The sequence below is a fragment of the Panulirus ornatus genome, chromosome 7 (genome assembly GCF_036320965.1).
Source record: "Panulirus ornatus isolate Po-2019 chromosome 7, ASM3632096v1, whole genome shotgun sequence".
NCBI classification, from domain to species: domain Eukaryota; kingdom Metazoa; phylum Arthropoda; class Malacostraca; order Decapoda; family Palinuridae; genus Panulirus; species Panulirus ornatus.
The window spans coordinates 38,212,704-38,234,316 of record NC_092230.1 but is presented as its reverse complement, the minus strand read 5'-3'; the positions used below and the strand labels follow the sequence as shown (position 1 = coordinate 38,234,316).

Genomic DNA, 21,613 nt, shown 5'->3' with positions numbered 1-21,613 from the left:
TATGGAACCATGTCTGATGAAAAGGATGCCCTTTTGGTTGTACCTATGTACCACAAGGAACAGTATTAGCATCAATACAGTTTGTAACAAAAACTTCCACCAAAGGGATGTAAGGAAATTATATATAGTAAGAGGTTTTGCAGATGATATGAAGATGAGCAAAACGACAGGGTCAGAAGACCAAAAACTGAAAATGTTCTCACATGATCGCTGTTTCTCATGTTAGCGTGGAAGCAAAAGGAATATACAAAGAAATGCCACATCACTCATTCCCAATCTCTAGCTGTCATGTATGATATTACAAAAGTGAAATCTACAAGCAGTTACGAGAGACAAGATGGCAGCGGATGGAACCATGGAAGCAGAAGTGGATCATAGGGTGGGGGAGGGGGCGAAAATTCTGGGAGCCTTGAAGAATGTGTGGAAGTCGAGAACATTATCTCGGAAAGCAAAAATGGGTATGTTTGAAGGAATAGTGGTTCCAACAATGTTGTATGGTTGCGAGGCGTGGACTATGGATAGAGTTGTGCGCAGGAGGATGGATGTGCTGGAAATGAGATGTTTGAGGACAGTGTGTGGTGTGAGGTGGTTTGATCGAGTAAGTAACGTAAGGGTAAGAGAGATGTGTGGAAATAAAAAGAGCGTGGTTGAGAGAGCAGAAGAGGGTGTTTTGAAATGGTTTGGTCACATGGAGAGAATGAGTGAGGAAAGATTGACCAAGAGGATATATGTGTCGGAGGTGGAGGGAACGAGGAGAAGAGGGAGACCAAATTGGAGGTGGAAAGATGGAGTGAAAAAGATTTTGTGTGATCGGGGCCTGAACATGCAGGAGGGTGAAAGGAGGGCAAGGAATAGAGTGAATTGGAGCGATGTGGTATACCGGGGTTGACGTGCTGTCAGTGGATTGAATCAAGGCATGTGAAGCGTCTGGGGTAAACCATGGAAAGCTGTGTAGGTATGTATATTTGCGTGTGTGGACGTATGTATATACATGTGTATGGGGGTGGGTTGGGCCATTTCTTTCGTCTGTTTCCTTGCGCTACCTCGCAAACGCGGGAGACAGCGACAAAGCAAAAAAAAAAAAAAATTAACAATACATTAATGTCTTCTGACAAAGGCCATTTCTATCTGCCTTATATATCCAAGGCCTGTTCCCTATGGGAACTCACTTTAAATTTAAGGGATGGCTATGGCAGAAGAGTAGCCACTTATCCCTCTCCGTACATGTCTCCCTCGTATGCACCATTCCTTGCATTCTCCTCTCATTTCTCTCCCTCCAGTACTTTTCCCTATGGAATAAAAATATAAAGAGAAGAAAGTATCAGAGACCAAGGAGTTATTATAAATGAGAATTAAACTCAAGAGCAAATCAATAAAATTTTCAAGTCAAACAATAACAGTTATGTTAATCAGAAATTTCAGTGAGAGACAGTAAGCTAAAGATGAATAATGCACCAAAACCACAGCCTCCTGTCCACAGCCAGATCTCTCTGTAGATTTCCTTGGCTGCTTCATATGCTTTGGTTCAATCTGTTGATAACACATCATCCCTTGTTTATCACGTCACTCTAGTTCATTCTGTCCTATGCATACCTTTCCCCTCCTGCACTCAAAATTTTATTTCCACCAAATGACAGATATGCTACAAAATCATACTAGTTTCCAGCAAAAGAAAAAAAAAGTTTGAAAAATTATTATGAAATGCAGTACCAGGAAAAATAAGAACAAATACAGGTATGTTCAAAAGGAAGCTAGAATTTTGTAACTTTATGGATGAGTTCATACCCTGATGTACTTTAGATTGACACCTGTGTAAGATGCATGGTAGCAGAGAGAAACAGTATAATTCAATAAGCGATGTCGTTAGTGCTGTCTGCCAGTCCTGCCATTTTGGCAAAATATCATCACAGATACTCATTGGTAGATAATACTCCAGGGGAGTTAGGTGTGTGTGTACAGTGAGGACCTGGAAGTTGTGAATGAGGTTGTGCATGGGAGAAAAATTGGGGATGCTCTGAAAACTCTGTTAACTCTGTGATTAGGGAAAATTTAAGAGGAGAAGGAACAAGGCACTTGTATTTAAGAGTGCTTTTCTCTGTTCTGATATATGGATATGAATCCCAGTTATATGTGGGTCAGGAAAGTTTAGAATTAAGAGAAACAATAATGAATGATGTGCTTAGTTTAGTTGGCATTGGAATGATAGAAAGAATGAAGGTATGAGGTTATGTTGTTTAAGAACATTTTTAGAAAGATTCATGAATATAAATCTTTATTTTTAGGATGATGTGGTCATGTAGAATTTATGGGAGGTGATAGGTCAGTCAAGAATATGTCTTATTACAGTAGAATATACAAGGAGGAGTGGTAGACTGCAAAAGAGATGGATAGATATACTGAAGGAATGTTTTAAGTTTAGGAATATTTTGCATGATGATATTGAAGGAATGACTAAGGATTGGATGCAGAGGAAGCAGATTGTTTATAAAGATGATTTTAATGGAGATGATGGTCGTACTTAGTGATTCAGCTTGGTGTGTAAAGTGAAATATTAAGGAATATTTGTCATTACATATTTGTACTGTCAGATTACACTAATGGGGCCCTCTATCTTGAGCAGGCTCTGCCATTAACCTCTGTCTACATGAGCCAGGTCCTAAGTCAGTTTATTCCCGTCATCCACCACTTATGTACTTTCAGTTATTTCTTTATTATCTTATTTATTTTGATTTGTCGCTGTCTCCCGCGTTTGCGAGGTAGCGCAAGGAAACAGACGAAAGAAATGGCCCAACCCACCCCCATACACAATGTATATACATACACGACCACACACGCAAATATACATACCTATACATCTCAGTGTACACATATATATACACACACAGACACATACATATATACCCATGCACACAATTCACACTGTCTGCCTTTATTTATTCCCATCGCCACCTCGCCACACATGGAATACCATCCCCCTCCCCCCTCATGTGTGCGAGGTAGCACTAGGAAAAGACAACAAAGGCCCCATTCGTTAACACTCAGTCTCTAGCTGTCATGCAATAATGCCCGAAACCACTGCTCCCTTTCCACATCCAGGCCCCACACAACTTTCCATGGTTTGCCCCAGACGCTTCACATGCCCTGATTCAATCCACTGACAGCACGTCAACCCCGGTATACCACATCGATCCAATTCACTCTATTCCTTGCCCTCCTTTCACCCTCCTGCATGTTCAGGCCCCAATCACACAAAATCTTTTTCACTCCATCTTTCCACCTCCAATTTGGTCTCCTACTTCTCCTCCTTCCCTCCACCTCCAACACATATATCCTCTTGGTCAATCTTTCCTCACTCATTCTCTCCATGTGCCCAAACCATTTCAAAACACCCTCTTCTGCTCTCTCAACCACGCTCTTTTTATTTCCACACATCTCTCTTACCCTTACATTACTTACTCGATCAAACCACCTCACACCACACATTGTCCTCAAACATCTCATTTCCAGCACATCCACCCTCCTGCGCACAACTCTATCCATAGCCCATGCCTCGCAACCATACAACATTGTTGGAACCACTATTCCTTCAAACATACCCATTTTTGCTTTCCGAGATAATGTTCTCGACTTCCACACATTCTTCAAGGCTCCCAGGATTTTCGCCCCCTCCCCCACCCTATGATTCACTTCCGCTTCCATGGTTCCATCCGCTGCCAGATCCACTCCCAGGTATCTAAAACACTTTACTTCCTCCAGTTTTTCTCCATTCAAACTTACCTCCCAATTGACTTGACCTTCAACCCTGCTGTACCTAATAACCTCGCTCTTATTCACATTTACTCTTAACTTTCTTCTTTCACACACTTTACCAAACTCAGTCACCAGCTTCTGCAGTTTCTCACATGAATCAGCCACCAGTGCTGTATCATCAGCGAACAACAACTGACTCACTTCCCAAGCTCTCTCATCCACAACAGACTTCATACTTGCCCTTCTTTCCAAAACTCTTGCATTCACCTCCCTAACAACCCCATCCATAAACAAATTAAACAACCATGGAGACATCACACATCCCTGCCACAAACCTACATTCACTGAGAACCAATCAATTTCCTCTCTTCCTACATGTACACATGCCTTACATCCTCGATAAAAACTTTTCACTGCTTCTAACAACTTGCCTCCCACACCATATATTCTTAATACCTTCCACAGAGCATCTCTATCAACTCTATCATATGCCTTCTCCAGATCCATAAATGCTACATACAAATCCATTTGCTTTTCTAAGTATTTCTCACATACATTCTTCAAAGCAAACACCTGATCCACACATCCTCTACCACTTCTGAAACCACACTGCTCTTCCCCAATCTGATGCTCTGTACATGCCTTCACCCTCTCAATCAGTACCCTCCCATATAATTTACTTTACCAGGAATACTCAACAAACTTATACCTCTGTAATTTGAGCACTCACTCTTATCCCCTTTGCCTTTGTACAATGGCACTATGCACGCATTCCTCCAATCCTCAGGCACCTCACCATGAGTCATACATACATTAAATAACCTTACCAACCAGTCAACAATACAGTCACCCCCTTTTTTAATAAATTCCACTGCAATACCATCCAAACCTGCTGCCTTGCCGGCTTTCATCTTCCGCAAAGCTTTTACTACCTCTTCTCTGTTTACCAAATCATTTTCCCTAACCCTCTCACTTTGCACACCACCTCGACCAAAACACCCTATATCTGCCACTCTATCATCAAATACATTCAACAAACCTTCAAAATACTCACTCCATCTCCTCACATCACCACTACTTGTTATCACCTCCCCATTTGCGCCCTTCACTGAAGTTCCCATTTGCTCCCATGTCTTACGCACTTTATTTACCTCCTTCCAGAACATCTTTTTATTCTCCCTAAAATTTAAAATTTCTTACATTCTTGTTTAAAGATTTTTATTTATTTACGTGTTATGTCCTCTGGTTGCTCTATCCCTACATATCTCGAAGAACTGTCCACATCCACTTCATTGATATCTTTTAAGACTTGAAAAGTTTTGATCAGGTTACCCCTTAGTCTTCTTTCTTCACAAGTGGGTAAATATAAAGCCTCCAGTCTGTCCCTCTAGCTCAGCTCTCTTAATTCTAGTACCATCTTTGTTGCTCCCCACTGGACATTCTCTATGAACTCTGCTTTTTTAGGTGTAGCAACAGTGTGAGAGGCATATTCTAGTTTTGGCATTTGTAAGATATGAATTGCATGCTAAGTATTTTCTTAACCCTGTACTAGAAAGCTACTCTGATATTTACCTTAACTATTCTCGTAATGGAGGACTGTTAACAGATTGGGATGATGTCTGCACTGAAGTCCTTCTCGCACACAATCCTGAAGCTCATCTCCTGCTAGGTAAAATCGTATTGGAGCTTCTTTCACTTTCTCACATCTGCATTTCTTTACATTTGTTTGAGCTGAATTTCATCAACTACATTTCAGACCATTTTTGGAATTATTATTTGGTCCCTTGTAAGCTGATGCAATCCTCTTCTTTTTCACCTCATTCATGACCTTTGCATCATCTGCAAACATGTTCATGTAGGATTTATAAATGTTGAAGCTTGTGATTCACTTGAACACACTGGGTATGTCTCACAGATGTATATAACTAAGTTTATGGGCTCTATGTATCTGATCCACCCTATGAAATTGAGAATGGTTATACAGATTTTATGTAGGATTATAGGTATAGTATAGTCTGCTTTCACTTTCCCATCATCATTTCTTTATACATCGTTGGGTTGAATTTCACTTGCTCTACAGGTGACCCATGGTGAAGCCTGTTTAAGTTTCCCCTTGTACCCTTACATTTGAGAATACTCTCTATGATGACACGTCTGATACTGTGTATGTGCATGTAGGAAGAGAGTTTTACACTCAAGAGAATCTATTGCATAACTTTACTCTTTTGTTTGAGAAATTCTCTTTTAATGCTGTCTGCATGTGCAGATTACTTGTTCTGTATATCATTTACAGGTATTTCTTAATGTACGCTTATATGATTTATGCCATTTTGGGATATTATGCCTGGTCCATTTACACCTTTTTTAGATTCACAAGGCTATAGGTTTGGAATTCATCCTATCATTACTGGGCTGTTAGCACAGTGGTGTAGCATTACCAGTGCTGTGTTAGAGACAAGCATATGCATGGCGCGAAGACAGTCCTTAGTCATTGAATGCTCAATATTTTGTGCTGCAGTATACTGTATATTGTGCATGTTTTGCCCCATCTTTAAGTTTTCTTGCTTCCATTGGTGTTAAGAAACATAGGGCCATCACCTCAGGCTGTTATGGATTTGCTTGTATATGTTATGAGAGAGATGAATGAACAGCTGATATTAAGCATGCCCTGGGACATGGTGAATCTGAGTGGTTACAGTCTAATGATAATGTAGATATTGTATAAAAGCAAAAATACAGATGTGCTTTGGTTGAGCTCACTGTCTGTGGATTAGTGCCCACCTCCTTCACTTTTCACCAGGGAGCACTGCTTCCTTTTTGGAGGCATGTTATACTCCTGAGGTATAGTTGTCTGTTGATAACTCAAGCAGGAGACCAAATTGGAGGTGGAAGGATGGAGTGAAAAAGATTTTGAGCGATCGGGGCCTTAACATACAAGAGGGTGAGAGGCATGCACGGAATAGAGTGAATTGGAACGATGTGGCACACTGTGGTCAACATGCTGTCAATGTGAAATGTCTGGGGTAAACCATGGAAAGGTCTGTGGGGCCTGTATGTGGAAAGGGAGCTGTGGTTTCAGGGCATTTTACATGACAGCTGGAGACTGAGTGTGAATGAATGTGGCTTTCTTTTTCTGTCTTCCTGGCACTACCTCACTGAAGCAGGGGGTAGCGATGCTGTTTCCTGTGGGGCGGGGTAGTGCTAGGAATGGATGAAGGCAAGCAGGTATGAATCCGTACATATGTATATGTCTGTGCATGTGTATGTATATGTTGATATGTACATATGCGTGTATGGGCGTTTATGCATATATATGTGATATGAGTGGATGGGCTATTCTTCATCCGTTCGTTGTGCTACCTCACTGATGTTGGAAACAGTGATTAACTCTAATGGATAAATAAAAAAGTAATGTTTTAGTGACACTGTGGTAAAATTATTTGTAAGCTTCCGAAGAGAATAGGGCTATGTTTTGCCAGCACTACTGTAACCACTTCACACACCTCATTATTCATACAATACATTTTCATAACTCACCATAGCCTAGACAGAATTTACAAGAGGTTGGGTTGGGCACCATGTTCCTCAGGTGCAGCAGTATTCCTCGGATATTATTAGGTCAGGCTAGAAGCCCTGTTCTTAGATTTGTTAAAATACCTTCATTTCATATTTTTTTTATTCCCTCTGAAGAGGTCTTGGAAAATGGATGAAGATTTGAGAAGGTGTTCTTGTGTTCTTCCAGAGTTTTAACGATTTTGCCTATGTTATGCACCTAGATTCCCTCCAAGGAACACTTTCCCTCAGAGGAAGACAGCTTCCTTCACGGCTACAGGACCGTTATTTATCCTGAAGTATAGCTTTCGGTTAATGATTCAAATAAGCAGTGTTTCAATAACATAACAGTAAGATTGTTGATAAGCTTTGGAAGATATACTTAAGCTGTGTTTTGTCTGCACTACCATAACCACTTCACTCACTACATTTCAGTGCATATTCATAACTCACTGTCTCCTGAACTGAATACACATGAGTTCGTGTTGGGCATCATGTTCCTCTGATGCAACCTTGTTCCCCTAGTGGGTCAGGTTAGGAGCCCTGCTCCTTTTAGATTTGTTCATATAAGTTCATGTAATATTCTTTTGTTACTCAACCATAAAGAACCTTGGAAAATAGAAAACATATATTCTTTTGTTACTCAACCATAAAGAACCTTGGAAAATAGAAGAAAACATGGGAAGATGTTCATTATATTTCCTGAGACTTTTCTGTGAGTTGTTTCCTACCCCATGGTATCATTGCAGATCAGCATTATTATGGTACATATTAACTCATGCAATAGCCATCAGATATCTGTCTGCAAAACAGTGCACACCATCACTTCCCACTCAGGAATATTGCTTCCCCCAAGGAACACTGTTCTCTCCCCAGCCACAGACCTGTTATTTAATGAAGTATAGTTCTCTGTTCATAACTCATATAGTAATTATTTTTACTGAGTGTTCTCTCACAGGCCTTTAAATGGGTTAGTTTCTGTTTTCCGGCATTTTCTTTGGTCCAGCACTGACCAGGTCGCAAGGTTGTCAAATTTAAGAGGTACAACCTGTATGTATATTATAGTATTTTATACTTCCTGGTACATGTACACTGTAGTTTTTCACTGGTTTAGTATTTAGTAATGTTACTGATAACAAAACCCCTAATCTCAATTAATTACTCTATCTGATGTATAGCAGTATTTTTTTATTCACATGACTGTTTTCAAGAATACAACTATCACATAAATTGAGAGGTCCTTGCACTCATTACTGCTGCAGTATCTTTTCATATTTTTCTTGTGTTTGTGAATGAGTGAGCAAGAAGAGGGTACAAAAATCATATGATTAACTGCTTTATATAATAATGAATTTTGGTTGAACTTGAGTTAAATTGGCACCCTCATCTCAGGTGTTTGAAGAAAGATGACATCAGGAAAAGAAAAAAGTCATAAGGAGGAAAGACGAAAAATATTAGATGAATGTGTGTTCATATGCAATTTCACTTATTTGAATTCTACTTTAGTCATATTATTTTGGACTTATCAGTTATGTGTAAGTTATGGCATAAACTTTCAACAGGAAAACCGTTTTGACATCCTCTGTTGCATAAGGGGATCAGACAAGGAAGGGTCATCACAGGAAGGCCCACTACAGAAAGCATTCAAGTATGTGTATGCTCCTATGCTTCTTTCACGGATAGTTCGCCCCATAGTAATGGTTGTGTTTGCTGGTTGGCTGTGTTCCAGTATTGCTGTTTTACCAAAGATTGATATTGGTCTTGATCAAGAGATTTCTATGCCTGATGATTCCTACCTTCAGAAGTATTTTCAGGTGAGTTCAGCCATATTTTGCATTTTTTTTTTTCCTAATACCCAAGTGTCTCATTTTAGAAAGGTAGACACTCATCTATACTTTAGCTGCTTGTCCATATATTTACCTCCTACCTTTTTGCTGTCTCCATCCTTGTACAGATGTGTGTCCTCACATCTTCATGTCTGCATCCTTAATATAGACCTGCGACAGTCCATTCTTTTATGTAAACTCTTCATATGTGTTTCAAATAGGTTTTCCAAAGGAAAAGCCAAACAACACTGAGAATATAGGTATATTTCTATAGGTTTCTCATGTGTAGAGTTCTTACTAAACTATAATTATCTTCCATATGATTAATTAAGTATGCTTTTATAAGTACATACATACATATTTTTTTATTATTTTGATTATACCTGATTGCCATTTCTCATGTCAACAATATAGTGCCAGGAAACAGACGAAAAAAGACCCATCGACTCACATAAGCACATATGTACATACATGCACATACACATACATATACATGTATACACATGTCAACATATTGTTACGAATCCTCTCACTGGGAAGGATCGTCAACTACGCACATGGATAACACTATCTTAAAGTCATGGGATTGAATCAAACACTAGCATTAAAACTATTTATGATCCAAGAACTAAAGAGTACAAAATAACAGAAGCACATTAGTCATGCACAGATCATTTACGTTAACACTGAACATGAGTTCAACATTCCAGATAAGACTTCAAACCAGGAGATCTCTTTCCTTTATGACAGTTTGACTCTCGCAACATGATTCAAGATACACTTATTCGTTGGACACTTCTATGACAATTTACAATACTCTATGACACTCGAAACTAAATGACAGATGCAGTTCAACACCATAGAGTTTCGTATAGCACCACTTTACACTGATCATAGGCTACGGGCTTGAAACGGGAAAACCACTTACCTGCTGGGCTACGGGGTAGAGAGGAAATCATGGCCCAGCTGGTGTCAGAGGTTTTTATTGCAGGGAGGAGCAAGCCAGGAGTGGCCTGCCCCGCCCTGCTGTACAAGTCTCAGGTGGGATTGATGAAGGGTGACCCATAGTGCCACTCTTGATTGGCTAGAGGCCTAAGGTCCAGTTGTGATTGGAGGAGGGTAGCTGATAGTGCCACTCCTACTTGGCTGTAGGGTCTTAGGTCTGGCTGTGACTGGAGGAGGGTGGCTCATAGTGCCACTCCTGGTTGGCTAGAGGGTCTTAGGTCTGGCCCACATCTTGCCTAAGGCCCACCCTCCACTTGTCCTAACGGTAATGATGATATGCAGGAAGCCATATTTCCTAGCTGACCTCCTATCTTGACCCTAGTCGTGTGGTGCCTCGGACAGAGGAGAAATGAAATGTCCAAGTATTGTGGGAAACTTGATTGATGGCCTGGCGTGACCCCTGTTCTTAACCTCGGCCATCTGGTTCCTTGGGTATGTTAAAGACGGCAGGCCTAAGGGTTGAGAGTGCCTGAATTGATGACCCAGCCAGAGGAGTGAAACCCAAGCCAAGATAGCGGAGGCCCTGGCTGTCTTCTCTGTTGTCCTATAACATAAAATATCACTTGCACCATAAACACACAAAGAGACACACGTACAAACATGAGGGCACACTCACATGTTCATAACACCCCCTTACGTAAAGGAGAAAATTCCTGGAAGAGGAATTTTCTTACCTTAAGAGCGGGATAAACAGTCTGCTAGCACATTATATGTGCCAGCAATATGGTGAATATCTAAATTAAACTCTTGAAGGAACAAGGCCCACCTAGTTAACCTTTGATTCTTATCTTGGAACTTATTAACGTATTTGAGTGGGTGGTGGTCAGTATACAACCTCATAATATTGCCTGAAGGGCACAATTATACATGAAAGTGCTGCAATGCAAGTATCAAAGACAAAAGTTCCTTCTCAGTAGTGGAATAATTACTTTGGGCTTGATTGAATTTCTTACTTAAATAACTTACGGGGTGGTCAACCTTTTCTGCGTCCTCCTGCAAGAGGACAGCACCACCTCCCACATTACTGGCATCTACTGCTAACTTGAACAGCTGGTCAAAATCAGGAGCCTGCAAAATAGGACTATTACAAAGTATGGCTTTTAACTGATGAAAGGCTGTCTCACATTGCTCATTCCAAACATATCTAACATCTTTCTTCAATAAATCTGTTAGAGGGGCCGTAAGTGTTGCAAAATTAACATTGAACATCCAGTAGTACCCAACCATACCCATAAAATGTCTCAGTTCTCTTCTAGATCAGGGGGCACCCATCTGGGAAAAAGCCTGGATTTTTGCAGTTGGTGGGGCTAGCTCACCTTGACCTATCACATAGCCCAAATGCTGCACCTTGGCCTTCACAAATTCGCATTTGGCCCAGTTGAGAACAAGGTTAGCCTCATTCAAGACCATCAGAATGTTGTCAAGTCTCTGTAGATTTTAGTCCCAACTCTTACTGTATATCACAATATCATCCAGGTAGATGACACAACCAGACAGGTCTCTGATGAGGATGTCCATAAGTCGTTGAAATGTGGTAGGGATATTCTTCATGCCAAAAGGCATCACTTCACACTTATAAGTCCGTCCTAACACTACAAAGGTGCTGATGTCTTGTTCTTTCTCCGTTAATATAATCTGCCAATACCCTTTCCTGAGGTCTAGTTTTGTCAGATAGCGAGCATTGCCAACACGATGTATGCAGTCTTCTACATGCGGCAGGGGGTAACTATCAGTTCTCGTCACCTCATTAACCCAGCGGTAGTCAGTACAGAACCAATAGGTCCCATTGGGCTTGGGTATGAGAGTAACAGGGGAGCTCCATTCTGACTGACATGGCCCAATCATGTCATACTCAAGCATATAGTTCAGCTCGGTATAAAGGATGGCCACTCGTTGTGGACTCACCTGGTAAGGAGCTTGTTTGACAGGCTGGGCATCTCCCACGTCTACATCATGGCTTGTGAGCAAGGTCTGTCCAGGTGTGCTTCAGAAAACCTCCTGGTGTTTTGACAGCAGGGCAGACATCTGCACACATTTCTCCGTTAGATGCGAAAGTTTCGCCTCCCACTTCCCGTCTATGCCTCTGTCCGGTTCCCAGGTCTCCAAGGCACCTGCAGCTGGGTCGTCGTCCTTGTCGCATACAGCTACCACTGGATGTTGGATGATGCAAACTGGCACAGTCGGTTCCATAGGGGAGGATCACGATTGAAATATGGTTTAAGCATGTTGACGTGGCATAATCTCCAGCCTCTGCGCATGTGGGTAGAGACAAGGTAATTTGAGTCTCCTACACTCTAGATAATGGTGTAGGGACCCAGAAAACAGGCAGCCAGGGGTTGTCCTGGCCGAGATAGTAGGAGCAACACCTCGTCCCCCACCTCAAACCTTCTCAATCGAGATCGTTTGTCATACCATCTCTCCATTCATACCTGGGTCTCTGTTAGATTCTCCTGAGTGGCTTCCCAACACCTCTGGAGTTTCTCCTCGAACTCTCTCACGGAGTCCAACAGGCCGACACTCTCACTCTAGTTTAGCCACACATCTTTCAGTTATTTAAGAGGCTCTCGGACCTCATGGGCAAAGATCAGCTCAAAGGGGGAGAAACGTAGAGATTCATTAGGCACTTCTCTTGTGGCAAAGAGAAGAAATGGGAGTCCCTTATCCCAGTCCTTAGTGTTGTTGGCACAATACTTCTTTAGCATGGACTTCAGGGTGGAATGGTAATGTTCCATTGCACCATACTCTGATGGTGGTAAGCAGTGGAAGTAGTCTTACCGATACCCAGCTCCCTCAGGGTTTATTGAAAAGTCCTGGACATGCCTTCTTCATGACATAATCATTACACTGGTCACTAGTCAATGAGGTGTATGCGGACCCAGCCTTACCAACAAGGTGGGGATGTATCACAGTCATCTAAGATGACTTCAGCCAAGAGAGCTGATCGGCAGTCTGTTCAAACTTAAGGAAAAATGTAGTCACGTCATTTTCACAAAACTTTGGTACAACATCTATGTTGTTCAAATAAGAAAGCACTAGTTCTGGTCGTGGCGCATTCTGTCGTAATCTCTCTTGTTCTAATGCTAGCCTAGGTTGTTCAGTCTGTTCCTTCTGTACCTGCACTTGTGTATCGATCTTAGCTTGTTCAGTCCGTTCCTTCTGCACCTGCACTTGTGCATTGATCTTAGTTTGTTCTTTTTCTACGTTGTCGAGCAATCTCTAGTTGGAACTGCAAGTATTCGGGATTAATATTAACATCACTAGAGAGACGGGGGGGATCAAGGCTTCAGCCGACCTCGATGATGGGGCGGTATTGGCAACGCTAATTTCAACGTCAAGCACGGCATTTATGATCTGCTCGCCAACAAACTGATTAATTAATGTCTCCAACTGTGCTTTATTATCACTCTGGTCATAAATCACTCCTAGCCTATCCACAACAAGCTTCAACTCATAACTTGTTAAAGGTTAAAGATTTAATGTCCTCGGAAGAGGGCTCAGATCGACAGAAATGTTCAACATCAGTTGCTGGTCAACAGCATGATTAATAAATCAAGGAAAGAGATTCCATTAAGGCAAGAAAAATCCTGGCGAGGTTGCCAATTTCTTATGTTACGAATCCTAGTGGGAAGGATCATCAACTACGCACACGGATAACACTATCTTAAATTCATGGGATTAAATCAAACACCAGCATTAAAACTATAATCCAAGAACTAAAGAGTACAAAATAACAGAAGCACATTAATCAGGCACAAATCATTTACATTAACACTGAACAAGAGTTCAACTTTCCAGGTAAGATTTCGAACCAGATCTCTTCCCTTTATGACAGTTTGACTCTAGCAACATGACGTAAGTTACACTTATTCGTTGGACACTTCTATGACAAGTTACAATACTCTATGACACTCGAAACTAAATGACAGAGGCAGTTCAACACTGTAGAGTTTCGTATAGTGCCACTTTGTTCTAATTTTAGGCTACAAGCTTGAGACAGAGGGGAAAACCACTTACCTGCTGGGCTACAGGGTAGAGAGAAAATCATGGCCCAGCTGGTGTCAAAGGTTTTTATTGCAGGGAGGAGCGAGCCAGGAGCGGCCTGCCCTGCCCTGCTGCCCTTGTCTCTGGTGGGATTGGTGAAGAGTGACCCATAGTGCCACTCTTGATTGGCTAGAGGCCTAAGGTCCAGTTGGTATTGGAGGAGGGTAGTTAATAGTGCCACTCTTGGTTGGCTGGAGGGTCTTAGGTTCGGCCCACATCTTGCCTAAGGCCCACCCTCCACTTGTCCTAACGGTAATGATGATATACAGGAAGCCATATTTCCTAGCTGACCTCTTACCTTGACCCTAGTCGTGTGGTGCCTCGGACAGGGGAGAAATGAAAGGTCCAAGTGTTGTGGTTAACTGGATTGATGGCCTGGCGTGACCCCTGTTCTTAACCTCGGCCATCTGGTTCCTCGGGTATGGGAAAGACGGCAGGCCTAAGGGTTGAGAGTGCCTGAATTGATGACCCGGCCAGGGAAGTGAAACCCACGCTTAGATAACGGAGGCCCTGTCTGTCCTCTCTGTTGTCCTACAACATAAAATATCACTTACCCCATAAACACACAAAGGGACACACATACAAACATGGGGGCACACACACACACACATTCATAACAGTATAATACATACACATACGTATACATATATAAACATGTACATATATTCAAGTGCCTTCAGCCATTCCCAGCACCACCCCCTGCATCAGAAAGGTAGCACCAAGAAACAGACACAAAAAGGCCACATCCGCTCACACAGTCTCTAGCCATCATGAATAATACATGGAAACCAAGGCTTCCTATCCACACCCAGACCCCACAGACCTTTCCATGGTTTACCTCAGATGTTTCACATTCCCTGGTTCAGTCCATTGACAGCACATCGACCCCAGTATACTTCATCATTCCAATTTACTCTTTTCCACACATGCCTTTCACCCTCCTGCATTTTCAGGCCCCGATCACTCAAAATCTTTTTCACTCCATCCTTCCACCTCCAATTTGGTCTCCCATTTCTCCTTGTTCCCTCCATCTCTGACACATATCTCCTCTTTGTCAGTCTCTCCTCTCATTCTCTCAAATGTCCAAGTCATTTCAACACCCCCTCTTCTGCTCTCTCAACCACACATTCTTTTTATTACCACTCATCTCTCTTACCCTTCTTGTACTTACTCAATTAAACCACCTGACACCACATATTGTCCTCAAATATTTCATTTCCAACACATCCACCCTTCTCCAGACAACCCTATTTATAGCCCATGCCTTGCAACCACATAATATTGTTGAAACTACTACTCCTTCAAACAACCCATTTTTGCTTTCTGAGATAATGTTCTCTCTTTCCACACATTCTTTATCGCTCCCAGAACCTTCGCCCCCTCCCCCACCCTGTGACTCACTTCCACTTCCTTGGTTCCATTTGCTGCTAAGTCCACTGTCAGACATCTAAAACACTTCACTTCCTCCAATTTTTCAATTTTTCTCCATTCAAACTTACATCCCAACTAACTTGCCCCTCAGCCCTGCTGAACCTAATAACCTTGCTCTTATTCACGTTTACTCTCAACTTTGACTTCACACACTTTTCCAGACTCATTTACCAACTTTTGCAGTTTCTCACTCAAATCAGCCACCAGTGCTGTATCATCAGCGAAGAACAACCGACTCACTTCCCAGGCCTTCTCATCCCCAACAGACTGCATACTCGCCCTTCTCTCCAAAACTCTTGCATATACCTCCGTAACCACCCCATCTATAAACAAATTAAACATCCATGGGGACAACACACACACCTTGTATCTTGTATTTACAGACCCACAGAAAGCTTAGAATTCGGCTGACAGAGAGATCTTTTGGAAGGTGCTATGATTATATAGTGTGGAAGAAAAACCACTGGATACAGTAAGGAGTTTTTGTCAGCAGGGTAAGGCATATGTGGGAGCAGGAAGGGAAGAAGGTGACTGGTTCCATGTGAAGGTGGCTTTGCATTAAGGGTGTGTAATATCCCCACGGCTGTTTAATCTCTTCATGGAAAGGGAGGGAGGGTAAACACAAAGGTTTTAGAAACAGGAGCATGTTTACAAATTACTGGGGATAGTGGATCCTGGGTGGTAAGTCATTTGCAGTTTGCAGATGACACAGCTCTTTTGACAGACTGAAGAAAGAAATTGTTGTATCTGTTGTCCAAATGCGGGAGAATGTGTGAAAGGAGGAAAGTGAGAGATGATGTGGGGGAAAGTTAGGTAATGAGGTTTAACAAGGGTTAAGACAGGCTGGTTTGAATTGGGGGAACTGGAGGAAGTAGAATGTTTTAGATACTTGGGAGTAGACATGGCAGCAGATGAACTATGGTAGCTGAACTGAGTGATATGATGGGAGAGGGGTCAAAGGTCCTGGGTACATTGAAGAGTGTTTGGAGGGAGAGGTCACTGTCTTTGAGGCCACATGAGTATAGGTGCAAGTCTTGGGCCCTGAATGCAAAAGAATGAAAGAAGGTAGAAAAGTTTGAAATTAGGAGTGAAACAGTCTTTGAGTTATTGGTCTCCAAGCATTCAGGAGGGTGAGAGAGCATGCATAAGATGGAGGTTTGGAGCAGTATGGTAGCAGAGGGCAATGTACTGTTTCTGGCCTGAACCAGGGCATAGGAAGTGGTCAAGGGAGTCTATAAATTGGTCTTTGTAATTTGACTGTGAATGGGGGCTCTGGTTTGGGTGCATTATACATGATGGCAAAAGAGTGCATTTGATTGATGAGGCTGTTCTTTTGTCTGTTCATTGTGAACAAATTTGAAAAAAAAAAAAGTGTATGAATTGGCTAGGTAAAGCCTCAAGAAAACGTAAGAATGGACCTTTATATATTATATAACATTGATGGAAATTTATTAGATTTTTTTTTTCAGTATCTAGGGGAGTACCTAAGCGTAGGACCACCTGTTTACTTTGTCCTGAAGGGTGGCCTAAACTTCAGCAACTTCTCAGAACAAAACAAGATTTGTGGCACAGTTGACTGTAACTCGGACAGTTTGTCAACGCAGGTGTACATTGCCTCACTTCTGTCCAATAGGTATTTTCATTATATGTATATTTGTATGATTACATGGATAGTGTTCCTTTTTTGTAAAAACATTTTGCTTAATATTTGCATGTCAGGATTAGACTAAAGTGATATGATTCTGATGTTTCTTTTTACCTTTTATTTAAAATGCTTTAGTTAATGGATTGATTCATCCAAGCTTTTATTGAACTTTTTTGGCTGCTCATTCATCAGCACTTGCAGCTTCACCTGTGACTGGAATGTTATGCAAGCTGTATCTTCTTTTAAATCTATTGAACCATCCATAACTTCCTGCGAAGTTCTTGATGTAATCCTCTTGCACTTACACCTTCAAAGTCTCAAAAAGACTACTAGCCTTCACCTGAATTATTAGTAAGCTTAGTGATACACGTTTTTAATTTGATCTTCCATCCACAGAATCAACAACTTTTCCATTTCATGGATGAGCCCTTGACATTCCTTTGTTATTATTGTTGATTTCACTGCTTCAAATGAGTTTTTCTCTGTATTTTAAAATTGTGGAGACCATTGAATAGGACAACTGTAGATCACATGCAGCCTCATTGACTTTTTTCCTCCATCATCTTCTTTGGGGTTTAATACAAAAAATGGTTTAAACCAGGTATAAAAATTCATTAGATTCACTAGAATAACGCTCACTTACCGAATTGTAACTGAGAGCAAGAACTGAGAGAGATGTTGTGATGTACACAATGCCGGGATCATCAGACATTCACTATCGTATGCACACAGCTGTTAGCACTGGCAGACATATGAACAATTGTAATTTTTATGTATTTTTAAATATTATACTTAACCGCTGTTTCCCACATCAGTAAGGTAGCCCAAGGAAACGGACGGAGAATGGCCCAACCACCCACATACTTGTATATATATATATATACATAAAAGCCCATACATGCACATATACATTTCAATGTATACATACATATACATACAGCCATATACCTATATACATATGTACATAGTCATACTTGCTGCCTTCATCCATTCCATCACTTCCACTTCCATGGTTCCATTCACTGCCAAGTCCACTCCCAAATATCTAAAACACTTCACTTCCTCCAATTTTTCTTCATTCAAACTAACATCCCAATTAACTTGTCCCTCAGCCCTATTGAACCTAATAACCTTGCTCTTATATGTACTCTCAACTCTCTCCTTTCACACACTTTTCCAAACTCATTCACCAACTTTTGCAGTTTCTCACTGGAATCAGCTACTAGCGCTGTATCACTAGCAAACAGCAACTGACTTACTTCCCAGGCCCTGTCATCCCCCCCAGCATACTGCATACTCACCCCTCTCTCCAAAATCCTTGCATTTACCTCCCTAACCACCCCATCCATAAACAAATTAAACAGCCATTGGAACATTGCACATCCATGCCACAGACTGACCTTCACTGGGAACCAATCACTATCCTCTTTTCCTACCTGCACACTTGCCTTACATCCTTGGTAAAAACTTTTCAGTGATTCTAGCAGCTTACTTCCCATACCATATACTCTTAAGATCTTCCACTTACTAATTTTTTTTCTATTTTTTTATTATACCTATTCGCTGTCTCCCGCATTTGTGAGGTAGCTCAAGGAAACAGACGAAAGAATGGCCCAACCCACCCACATATGCTTGTATATACATAAACGCCCACACACACACATATACATACCTGTACATTTCAATGTAAACATACATATACTTTTTTTTTTTTTTTTTTTGCTTTGTCGCTGTCTCCCGCATTTGCGAGGTAGCGCAAGGAAACAGACGAAAGAAATGGCCCAACCCACCCCCATACACATGTATATACATACGTCCACACACGCAAATATACATACCTACACAACTTTCCATGGTTTACCCCAGACGCTTCACATGCCTTGATTCAATCCACTGACAGCATGTCAACCCCAGTATACCACATCGCTCCAATTCACTCTATTCCTTGCCCTCCTTTCACCCTCCTGCATGCTTAGGCCCTGATCACACAAAATCTTTTTCACTCCATCCTTCCACCTCCAATTTGGTCTCCCTCTTCTCCTCGTTCCCTCCACCTCCGACACATATATCCTCTTGGTCAATCTTTCCTCACTCATTCTCTCCATGTGCCCAAACCATTTCAAAACACCCTCTTCTGCTCTCTCAACCATGCTCTTTTTATTTCCACACATCTCTCTTACCCTTACGTTACTTACTCGATCAAACCACCTCACACCACACATTGTCCTCAAACATCTCATTTCCAGCACATCCATCCTCCTGCGCACAACTCTATCCATAGCCCACACCTCGCAACCATACAACATTGTTGGAACCACTATTCCTTCAAACATACCCATTTTTGCTTTCCGAGATAATGTTCTCGACTTCCACACATTCTTCAAGGCTCCCAGAATTTTCGCCCCCTCCCCCACCCTATGATCCACTTCCGCTTCCATGGTTCCATCCGCTGCCAGATCCACTCCCAGATATCTAAAACACTTCACTTCCTCCAGTTTTTCTCCATTCAGACTCACCTCCCAATTGACTTGACCCTCAACCCTACTCTACCTAATAACCTTGCTCTTATTCACATTTACTCTTAACTTTCTTCTTCCACACACTTTACCAAACTCAGTCACCAGCTTCTGCAGTTTCTTACATGAATCAGCCACCAGCGCTGTATCATCAGCGAACAACAACTGACTCACTTCCCAAGCTCTCTCATCCCCAACAGACTTCATACTTGCCCCTCTTTCCAAAACTCTTGCATTCACCTCCCTAACATACATACACAGACATATACCTATTTACACATGAACACACTCATACTTACCATCTCTGCAATAGTGAGGTAATGCCAGGAACAGACAAAGAATGGCTACAACTGCTCACATCCATCCCTCCATCTCCAGTTCATTCTCCCTCTTCTCCCTGTACCCTTCTTTTCTGACACTTATACCTTCTTTGTCAACTTCTCTTCTCTCATTCTCTCCATATGTACAAATTATTTTAGTATGCCATCTTCAGCTTTCTCAACCATACTCTTCTCAATACCACACCTCTCTCTTCTCCTATCTGCTCTTACTTGATCAACTCTCCTTACACCATATAATGGCATAAAGCATTTCATTTCCTACCCATTCACCCACTTCCATACTCTGTCATCCAGAGCCCACACCTTGCATCCATATAGCACCATTGGGTTTACTGTGCCATCAGTTATGCCCATGTTTGCCCTTCCAGTTCATGAATTATTTTCCCCACACATCCCACAATGCATCCAGGACCTTCTCTCACCCACCCAGTGGTTCACTTTATCTCTCTTGGATCCTCTGCTGCCATGTCCACTCCCAGACATCAAAAACAATTCACTTCAAAGTTTCCTCCATGCAGACTCACATTTACAAACCAATTAATCTTCCTTTTTATTCAAATGTAAAATTGTTATGATAGTGATTATATATGATTCAGTTTCCTTATTTCTTTTATGAGTACTTTATCTATATAGAATTAGATTATATATTTAGATTAACATTGATGTTTTCTTTTTTACAGAACATATGTTGCCCAGCCTGCATCATCATGGTTGGATGATTACATGGACTGGTCTCTGTTCAATATGCAAAATGGAAGTTATGATCCTCCTTGTTGTCGTGTCAAGGGGGATGGCTCATTCTGCCCAGCAGATGATGTAACTTCTGACTGTGAAAATTGTAAAATACATCCCTTAAAGGTAAAATTCCTTTAGTTCACTGATTTTAAAAAGATGTGAACCCTTAGAATTTTGTTCTTTGTTGGTAATATATACTATATTTTGATTGAGATTTTGGAGAAATTTAAAGTAATTGTCCATAGCATCTGGCAGAATGAGAAGTTGGAAATGAAGTGTTATTTTTCATTTACTTAGGTTCTTAGGGGAGTTCAGAGGTGACCTATTGTCATAAGTACTATTTGATCGGTTTGTGAAGGGTGAGAAGCATAAAGCTTTCCCCAAAAAAGAGGAGTTAGAGGCTCCTAGCCCCAGAGGATTTATGGGTTCTCATGTAGCTCTCAGGGCACTACCCAAGAGAGAAACAGACTTTCATTCTTTAAAACCTACAATTTTCTAATAATACCTTAGAGAATAGATGTGAGCAAATGAGGCCTTTTCTTTGTCTGTTCCTGGTGCTCATGTGGTAATGTAGGAAATGGCAAACAATTTCGAAAGATGGTAAGTAGTCCTTGTATCAGTATGTACAGCTTTGGTATTTGTGGCATTTTCCAAGGATATAACACTCACACACACACACCCATGAATAGTAAGGAATAGATGTAGAAAATATTTTTAGGGGTGTAATTTGAAGATAGAAAGGATAGGTAGACAAATGCAGTGACTGACCTG

The 21,613-nt window shown here is 41.4% G+C and overlaps 1 protein-coding gene across 1 annotated transcript in view; it reads left to right on the top strand.

The window, feature by feature from the left end:
- The window catches only part of LOC139749541 (NPC intracellular cholesterol transporter 1-like), a 247,767-nt gene that overhangs the window by 147,366 nt on the left and 78,788 nt on the right, over nt 1–21,613 (top strand). The window contains exons 15-17 of the mRNA XM_071663526.1: nt 8,865–9,116; nt 17,075–17,238; nt 20,788–20,965. Of these exons, the coding sequence (XP_071519627.1) occupies nt 8,865–9,116; nt 17,075–17,238; nt 20,788–20,965 (594 nt within the window). The remainder of the gene's footprint in view (nt 1–8,864; nt 9,117–17,074; nt 17,239–20,787; nt 20,966–21,613) is intronic.